We start from the raw sequence: 10,000 nt of genomic DNA on the forward strand, positions 1-10,000 counted from the left end.
GAGTGTGTAATTAAGTAGTGTGAGAGGAGGGGGATCATTATTACGCGCTATCGATAAAGTCATTAGTCTCACCTGGGGGGCCGCGGGTCATTAGCCTACGGGCTAGTGGGGCCGTCTGAGGGGCTAGCCAGGGGGGAGGTGGGGGGGAGGGGGGGTGATTTATGTGAAGGGACAGAGGGAGGGAAGGAGTGAGAGAAAAGAGGGAGGGAGGGTGGGTAGCGCAGAAGCTCTTCAATAACATGGCAGGAGAGAGAGGGATGGAGTGGGAAAGATGGAGGAGGGAAAGAGAGAGGGAGAGAGAGAGAGAGAGGGAGAGAGAGAGAGAGGTGCTGCATAGCGCCGTTAGCCAGAGACACAGCGCGAAGGCAGACAGAGCTAATTGCCTCCCACACCGTCTTCCTTACGGGCTCGTCGCACCCCCCCCTCTATACCCCCTCCCTCTCTCTCTCTCTCTCTCTCTCTCTCTCCTCCTCCGCTGCAGAGCGTGGTGTAATCTTCAGTCTGAGCTGCGTTCGGCTTGGCTCTCGAGGCGGCCTCCCCTCCCCCACTCTCCTTCTCTCTCTCTCTCTCTCTCTCTCCCCCCCCTCTCTCTCTCTCCTCCCCCCCTCCCTCTCTCTCCCCCCCCTCCCTCTCTCTCCTCCCCCCCCCCCTCCCTCTCTCTCTCTCCTTGTGCTTTCTCTCGCTCTGTTCTCCTCTCTGATGCAGTATTAATGGCTCTTCTGGGCTGCGGGGCTGACTTGCGCTGGCACTCTGCGCGCACACACACACACACACACACACACACACAGCAGCACTCGCGTTTCTGTTCCCCACCGTTCAGCCGCATTGCTGCGCTGCTAACCATTTCAGGTGCTATCGATTAAACACGGTGTGTGTGCACGTGCATGGCTTATATTGTTAGTGCATCAAAATACTAGGTGTGTGTGTGTGTGTGTGTGTGTGTGTACGCATACGTACATGACCCCCCGCCCCCTACTCAAAAGCAGCGTTGCAGCCCTTTAATCATAGACAGTGTTGAAAAAGCCCTGAGTGGCTTGCTATCTCAAGTGTAGAGTGGTTCTAACTCTCCCTTCCCCCTCTCTCCCTCCCCCCAGGCCTAGAAACTGGCTCCTGCTGTCGGACGTGCTCAAGAGGCTCAAGATGTCGGCCAGGTCCTTCAGGGCGGCCTTCACTCACCTGGAGGTGGCCACCATCGCAGAGGCCGAGTTCTACAAGCAGGCGTCCCTCTCGCAGCTCTTCTCCTGCCCAGAGGAGCTAGACGCTTTCCTGCCCGACAGCAAGGAGCTGCTGGACCTGGTGGAGACCAGCGCTGAGCTGGCCGCCCTTCTGGGCTCCTCCCTCGAGTGCCTGGACAGCCGCTGGGAGCCCAAGGTCACCAAGGTCTCCAAGGCCAGATCGTGACCCTGACATAGAGACACGCGCACGCACACACACATGCATACACACACACACACACACACACACACACACACACACACACACACACACACAAACAAACATACACACACACTCTCTCTCATACACACACACACACACACACACACACACACACACACACACACACACACACAAACATACCCCATACACACACTCACACACACTCAGAAGTGTATATAGTGTACATTCCCAAACGGTACGAGGACTGGACATTTGAACATACAATACAACAGTCTTCAAGAAGAAAAGGATCCTGCACCAAAGGACTTAATTTTTGTATTAAATATATATTATATATATATGTGTATATATATATACATATATATATATATATATATATATATATATATATATATATATATATATATATATATATATATGTATATATGTATATACATTTACAGCTGCTTTTATTTGTTCTATATATATATATATATATACACACACACTGAACACTTTATTAGGAACAACAGCTTCTCATAGTGGAGGTGGAGTAATAGTGTGGGGAATGTTTTCTTGGTACACTTTGGGCCCGTTAATTCCAATCAATCATTGCTTGAATGCCTCAGCCTATTTGAGTATTGTTGCTGACCATGTGCATCCCTTCATGGCCACAATTTACCCATCTTCTAATGGCTACTTCCAGCACGATAATGCACAATGTCACAAAGCAAAAGCAAACTGGTTTCATGAACATGACAATGAGTTCAGTGTTCTTCAGTGACCTTCCCAGTCAGCGGATCTGAATCCAATAGAACACCTTTGGGATGTGGTAGAACGGGAGATTCACAGCTTGAAAGTGCACCTGAAAAATCTGCAGGAATTGCGTGATGCAATCATGTCATCATGGACCAGAATCTCAAAGGAATGTTTCCAACATCTTGTGGAATCAACGCCACGAAGAATTGAGGCTACTTTGAGAGCAAAGGGAGGCCCTACCCAGTATTAGTATAGTGTTCCTAATAAAGTGTTTGGTGAGTGTATATATTCTGTATGTGTATATCTATACTGTATATCTGCTGCCTTTGGCTGTCACGTTCTGTCAGGCTGTTGTTTTTGCCACTGCTTATCACATATAGGTGGGCTAGCTAGCCTAATGTACAGGATTGAGTTTTGAGTTGAAAGATCGGCTTGGTAGGCCTGTCTTGGCAGTAACCTTGTCCCCAGGCTATTGCTGTGCATATAGCCTGATAAAACAATGATTCAAATCTGGCCTAGGGGAGTGGAACCCCGTCAGATATTTTTCGTAGCGAATCACAGGTTAAATGAGGCACGGCTCCATGTAACTATGACGTGATTGATTACCTCCCGTTTTTTAAAAAACTATATCCACTGACTAAGTCATTGTACATCCCCCACTGAAAATACTCAATGCAAACTGCATACCTGCAATGGAGCAGACGCGAGCAAATGTTCCCGAAATCGCCATGTTGCATTTATCACAGTAGCTTGAGTTGGCTTTTCATCGTCTGGGTGATGGACATTTTCGCCAAGCTGAGCTTCGAATTATGTCGTTAATGCCGATCCCTCATCTTTTGGGGATTAGATTTTCGGTGTCTTGGTCCAAAATTAGCTTTATTTGTCTCTTAATTTATGACGGTGAGGAATTGATATATTTTGTTGTGTTTTTTTGTAAAATAGTAATGTTATTGTAAGATATGCTACATGTCGATGAGCAAGAGTCAGACATAAACTTGTAAATATTGACTTGACCATTTCAGTAACTGTTTCTGACTGGTGTGTGTTTTATTTCTGTTTATTTTTTGGAGATGTGTTAAAACTTTGTAAGTAAATACGCTATCATTTGTATTTATATTTTACAAAAAAGTTCCTTTAAATAAATGGCTATAAACAAGAAGCTCTTACACTTTACGTTTATTTTATCTATTCATTTCCCAAACTAATCTTGCCAATTTCTGTGTGGCTGTGTAGTTATACTCCGAGCACCCAAGATGGTCCTTCATTTAGACGGTTGGAATGATAGTTTCAAACATTTGTCAGTGCTATGCGCAATTGGCACCCAGATGAGTCCATGAGAAATAATGTGCTCCCACATGACGCTTTCAGCACCAGTTTGTGCTTACTGTTTGTTAGTTTGTGTGTGTGCATGTGCGTGTGTGTGTTGGATCCAGGAGCATACCGCTCCAAACTGGCTCGGTGCTTACAGCTCTATCTACTCCCAGCTGGATACACGCAGCAGGCCCCTGGCTTTGCTTTCCACAACAGCGGCTTCCCTTTGAAGCGCTCATCAGTTCGATACGTAGAGCAGCCTTGCTGATTGGCCAGGATGACAAAATGGAATATGCACTGTTGCAATGGGGAGTGACCGCGGACGCAGAGCGAACTGTAAAAACACGTTTTTCGACTCGTTGTTAATGGAGTTGAACAGGCCAGCAAGCGACAGCTGAACAGCAGGTGTTGTTTTGCTTGAGTTCAAAATAACACCAACCTCGCAAAAATGTATTTCAAGGACTGTCATGTAACTCTAAATTTCCACACAGTATGCAGAGATGTACGGATTCTGTCAAAGTGGAAAGGCCTTGATGTTCCTATGATTATTTCATGCATTTCGGTTGGCCGCTTCAGCTTGTGTGTGGGTGGGTTTGTTTGTTTTTGTGTGTGGGTGTGTGGGCACGTTAACGAGTAGGTGTGTCTGTGTGTGCACATAAACAAGTATTGTGTGTGTGTGTGTGTGTGTGTGTGTGTGTGTGTGTGTGTGTGTGTGTGCGTGCGTGCGTGTGTGCGTGCACGCGCGCGTCAGTCATCTTTTTGCTCACCAGAGAGCCTGGTTATGTTTGCACATCTAGATCAATGTTTTACAAACCCAGGCAGACCAACAAACACCGCCAACAAGTTTACCCAGTCTGCTCTTGCATAGACGCTCCTGATTATCTTCAATGGAAAACAGCAAATCCTGTTTGCGTCAGATGTTTGTTGTGGTTTGTCCTTCCTCCTATATACATAAAAACAAAACTATTGCTTTGAAGCTCATGTTCTTTCTAGATCCAATGTGTTACGCAAAAAAATTAAGAAAGTCCTTCCCACTACTTAACGGAAAAATGGAATGGGTCAAAATAGCCTCAGGTGCTACATTATTCTGTGAAGTTCATTACACGTACACAATAAGGTCAATCATCGACATTAGACATTAGTATCGAAATGTAAACTGTTAAGAAGAAAAGTCATAAATTATGTAAACTGGTACCGTTTCTGCTGCCACTCCAATTAACAAGCCGTTGGCTTGATTTTTTACTCTGGGCGTTTTTTTTTTTCAGGAGGGAGATGTGTGTGTACTTAATTAAAAAACTATAAATTACATTAGCCAGGGTAATTATTTCCTCCCCTCATCAGATGGGTGCTAGTGCGATGGTTAATCCTCTCTTATCTATTAGCACTGACATTGGCAGGGCTGGAGCACAGTGGAGAGAGGGAGGGAGAGAGAGACAGAGAGAGACAGAGAGAGAGAGAGAGAGAGAGAGAGACAGAGAGAGAGAGAGAGGCAGAGGCTTTGGTGGCTGCTCCAGGCAGAGACGCATCTGTTGGGCTGAGAGAGTGAGAAAGAGGGGGATGTGGGAGGATGTGGACCCATTTTATTTTACAGCTGGCGTACGTGTGTGTCTGTCTGTCTCTCTCTCTGTCTGTCTATGTCTCATCTGTCTGCCAGCCTGTCTAAGGCTTACGATTGAACACAAAGGTGTATGGAGCGATGTGTATATACCCCCCCCCCCAACACACACACACACACACACACACACAAACACATATACGTACATATCATTTTTTAAATGTATTTCACCTTTATTTATTCAGGGAGACACACTGAGACTGAGGTCTCTTTTGTGGGTGTGCCCTGATTACAATAAAACCTGATTACAAAACAACACCTTCTACCGACAAAACCACCTGCAACCACAACAACATTAGAAAATACACACATTAATCAGTCAGAACACACATACATATGTGTATATATATATATATATATACACCTACACTTTGTGTGTGTATGTGTGTGTGTGTGCACGTGCGCTTGCGCGTGCGCATGTGTGTGTCTGTCGAGGGGGGGGGGCAGGAGGTAGGGTGCTCGCCGGAGAGACATGCACAATTCTCGTTTAAGGGCAGGGAGGGTATCCGGTCTCTAGCGGATTAAATAACCTGGAAGCTAATGAATTCATCGGAGGCCTTTCACACCGCTGTACGGTACCACGGCGGTGCTGGGCGAGCGGGGGCGAGGTGTTTGCAAGCAATCTCAACTGAGAGCGGGGGAGAGAGCCTAACTGAAAGAGGGTTGTATTATTGTGCTCTGCAAAGGAAATAGGAGAGTGCCGGTCTCTAGGGGATAGGGCTGCATATCGTAATAGGGAGAGAGGGTGTGTGTGTGTGTGTGTGTGTGTGTGTGTGTGTGTGTAACTGTGTGTGAGTCAGTGTGTCTGTGTGTGTGTGTGTGTGTGTGTGTGTGTGTGTGTGTGTGTGTGTGTGTGTGTTCGAGTGTGTGTGTCCTAAATCAATGTTTGTCAGATGTTTTCAAACCACAGAAGTGTGCTTATGTGTACAATTGTGCTATATGCCTTAACCCTAAATGAATTTAAGAGATAGGCACTGTTTCATTTCATTATTTACATTGCACCTACAGCAACTGGATCTATCAATCCACAGAATGGCTCTGCGGTCACATAGAGTCAATGTTTAGGCTGAACCAAATGGCCAATTTTCACTTTTTTGACTCTGCAATTGGCATTCACTCACACACACACAAACACAGCCAGAGTGGTAGTGATGGAAGTGGGACAGAAGGCCCTACGTTAGCTCACAAACCGCTGCTCTCCCTGGTAGGTAACAGACCTGCCATCTGTTCCTGATATCACACACTGGCAGAATACATAACACTAGCTACCCTCCAAAAAACCTGAGCATTCATAAAACTTTTGTGGCTTGTTGGACAAAAATTGGCATGAACAAGTTCAATAAAATTGCCTTTAAAATATTTTTTAAAAAAGGAAGAAAAAGTGCTACAGACTTGTTTCCAGAGTTCCTATTTCAACATCCTCTAAAGACAATTACAATTATTTGTTTTATTTTCCCCAAAAAGAATGGATGATTAGTATCATGATGGTCATTTCTTTTGGAGTCCCTGACTTTAAAACCACATCCATTTCAATACCTCTTGGTTTTACCGTATGGCTAGATCCAGACATCATTTCGATGGAGGTTTCTTTTCAAACACGTAGGTGTATTTTAAACTTGAGTGTTCTTTTCTCAAGAAATTCCGCCTTGTTCACCTTGCCTCTCTCACCTTGCGTCAGCTCTATCAATAAGACCGCAGACGCTGCGTGCTCGCTCGCTCTCCTAACGTTGTAATAATGTTATTATCAATGGACAATTACCCTAATCCTTTCGACCTTGTGACCCTGTCAGTCAGGCGAAGCCTCTTAATGCATTCATGTCCTGTGCTGGTCGGGTGAGAAATCATTCTTCTCCTCTCCTACATCCCCCCACCCCCCTCTTTATCTCTCGCTAGCTCGCTTCAGAGAATGCAGAGAATACTTTTATGCCTATTTATCTGTTTATTAATTTAAAACGAGTGATGTTAGTTGAATACTGTTTATGAGAAGCTCAGTGGAAAAAATACACTATTAATTGACACTGAATAAGTGTAGTGGAGGTGGTGTCTTGCCTGAGACCTGATAATGTGTTAGCTCTCTGAACTCAGCAAGCAAGCACAGTTTTTTTTGGGACAACGGTTAACCAGGGTTTCTGTCACCATTGATGCTGTGACCCAGATCAGTTGACAGGGTGATCACACCTTTTAATATCGATTTGTCTTTGCTCTTCTTTGTGTGCACGAGAAGTAACGTAACCACCATCAGTGACAAGCTTTGAGAGTATTAAAAGGTGAGACTGGCAGGTGGGATCATAATTACTTGCACAAACATAAAAATGTTGCACTATACAATTACTGCTTTTGCCGAAAAAGCATCCAATCACAAACTAGGCCTACAGTGGTTTTGAATTTAATTAATTTACAGTATGAGAAGCCCTGATCTTATCTGAACCATTCCATGTTGACTATTTTTCAAGCATTGGAAGTTCAGACACAAATGAGAAAATACCTAACCTATTCCAAATGCACGTATGCTACTTGAAATGCTGCTGCCCATCCCTGCCGGCAGCGAGACGCTACACCGTTCAGAAGCACCTTGCGCAGCTTGTTCCGAGAAGCAGTCGGCTCTGCTTCCCTCCACTTGCATGTGATTATAGGCTATACAAGGCAAATCGCAGAGGGAGGGAGATGGGGGAGAAGAAAGAGATGGGGAGTGGGGAGGCATAACAATGTGAACGCCAGCGGTAAAAACTCAGGGCGCTCTCAGCCCCCGACCTCGCTTTTCTCGCTACAAATAAGTGGCTTGTGTATTATGTGTGTGTGTGTGTGTGTGTGTGTGTGTGTGTGTGTGTGTGTGTGTGTGTGTGTGTGTGTGTGTGTGTGTGTGTGCGTGCGTGCGTGTGTGCGTGTCTTTGCATAGGCCGACTATATACTATAGGGGAGAGCGAGGTAAGTTGTCACAAGGGTAAGTTGTCAAACTGTTCATACCTCCAACACTAGAGGCGCTATCTCAAAAATCAAATAGCTACTTTGTGTGACTACATGTTCTATGGTCAACATCCTGTTCACATGTGTTGGAAATGTGTTGGAGCTAACCTCTATGTTGAGCTAATCTTGAGATTTAGCCAACATTAGCACACATGTCAGTATTGGGCAAGTTGTCTCAATGACTTTGGGGTGAGTCTTCATATATGACAACCCCCACTACAAATAGACACATAGAACATGCTCAAAAAACGTTGTGATATTGTGTAAGCTCTAATAATAGTATTAAATGTTACTGTAAATGGATTATTATGTATAGTTTAAAGCAGCAGACATATCCCTGGACTACACAGGACAGGCTCTGGCGTGTGTGTGTGTGTCTACTAACACATACAACACACTACATGCCTACTGTATGAGACAGTATATCCCCACACACACACACACACACACACACACACACACACGCACTACTTCATACAGTGTCATGAATTTAGTGTGGTGTTATGTTAAATTTCATCATGAATATGAAATTGCAATGAGGAAATGTGTTTTTGAAGGATGGAAGAAAGAAAGAAAATAAGAAAGAAGAAAGAAAGATGGTTAGAAATTATGAAAGAAAGACAGAGAACGGCAGCACACCACCTGAAATAATGTTAAAGGCAGTGAGGCAGGTGAAGTTGCAGAACAAATCAATCAGGAGTACAGCGAAGGATTTTGACATGAATTACCGTACTCTGACTCGGTATTGTCAAAAGGTTACCAGGGAAGAAGTTGAAAGTCACACCGCCATGCCAACAACAGCAGTTGGCTATACAAAGCCATGGCAGGGTTTTATTCATCTGATTTGGAGATGCAGTTTGTCCAGTATATTACTAGGTCAGCTGACATTTATTTTGGTCTGTCGCCAAGTGAGGTCAGAAGACTGTAGCCTATATATAATTAAGCAGAGGCCATTGGACCGCGAAGCAGCTGTTATCTGCAGCGGAAAGGAGAGCAGAGCAAGTTCAGTTTCTTGAGCGGGAGATCTAACAATCAATCACGATTGCGGTTCATCCTCTTCATGCCTATTGTGCTTCGCCAGTTTGTGCACGAAAAGCACCTCTGTTGTCTCAACGACAGTTATTAGTCTTCTATGTTGAGTTTTCTTTATGTTTTGAACTAGACTGGGTTCTTTGCTGTGATGGTCTTTCTCATTGGAGTATTGGCTAACTTAGACGACTGCGACAAAAAAAGATTGCGGTATTTATTTATTTTGCTATGTTTTCCCCTGCTAGCATGGTGTGGTGAGTGGGAGTTCGAGCTGGGTGGTTTGGGGATGCACAGCACATCGTTATTCAAACAATTGACAGGCTGCATCTAAAAGTCCCAAATACGGAGAATAAAAGCTAACATTGTGTTGACAGTTACCTTATAAAAATCATCGGTCGTTTTCAAAAGGACTAGCCCTAGTACGCATTTTTAAGCTGCTACAACTAGGTGTAGCTAAAGCCTGAACAAAAATGTTAGATACGGTAATTCACTATCGGCTTAAAAGCAACAAACCGTGTTTTCAGGCAGTTATTGTTTTAGTCTGAGAAGTGTCTGACAAAACGTGCTTGTCCAATAGCTTACACAATAAAATATAAACACTCACAACACAACTCGGTGCCCATGAGCACTCTTTGACCTCTCAGTTTCAAGAAAAGTCTTAGAAATTACTAAGCGCTGCATTTCTCACAGTTCACATTTAGGGGTCATGGTAAATTTGCATGAACTTTTCTGTTAATGCAAAATTGTGTGTGTGTGTTTGTGTGTTTGTCTGTGTGTGTGTGTGTGTGTGTGCATGCTCTTGCTACAGAGGCCAAGGCACGGAGCACGGCTCTCTGGGGGGCATTTTTATTTTTCCAGCAGGAAAAGAGCACCAGGACCTTGTTCAACAAATTGTTCAGAGCGGAGGGGTAGGGGGGATTTTAAACCGTTAAGAATCACTACACT

General features: G+C 44.5%; 1 protein-coding gene across 1 annotated transcript in view; it reads left to right on the plus strand.

The window, feature by feature from the left end:
- The window catches only part of LOC310815107 (BCL-6 corepressor-like), a 42,732-nt gene extending 39,441 nt beyond the window's left edge, over positions 1-3,291 (plus strand). The window contains 1 exon segment of the mRNA XM_083684739.1: positions 1,095-3,291. Within this exon segment, the coding sequence (XP_083540865.1) occupies positions 1,095-1,401 (307 nt within the window). The 3' untranslated portion in view covers positions 1,402-3,291.
- The last annotated feature ends 6,709 nt before the right edge of the window (positions 3,292-10,000 follow it).

This window comes from Argentina silus (genome assembly GCF_951799395.1).
Source record: "Argentina silus genome assembly, chromosome: 14".
In the NCBI taxonomy this organism is placed as follows: Eukaryota; Metazoa; Chordata; class Actinopteri; order Argentiniformes; family Argentinidae; genus Argentina; species Argentina silus.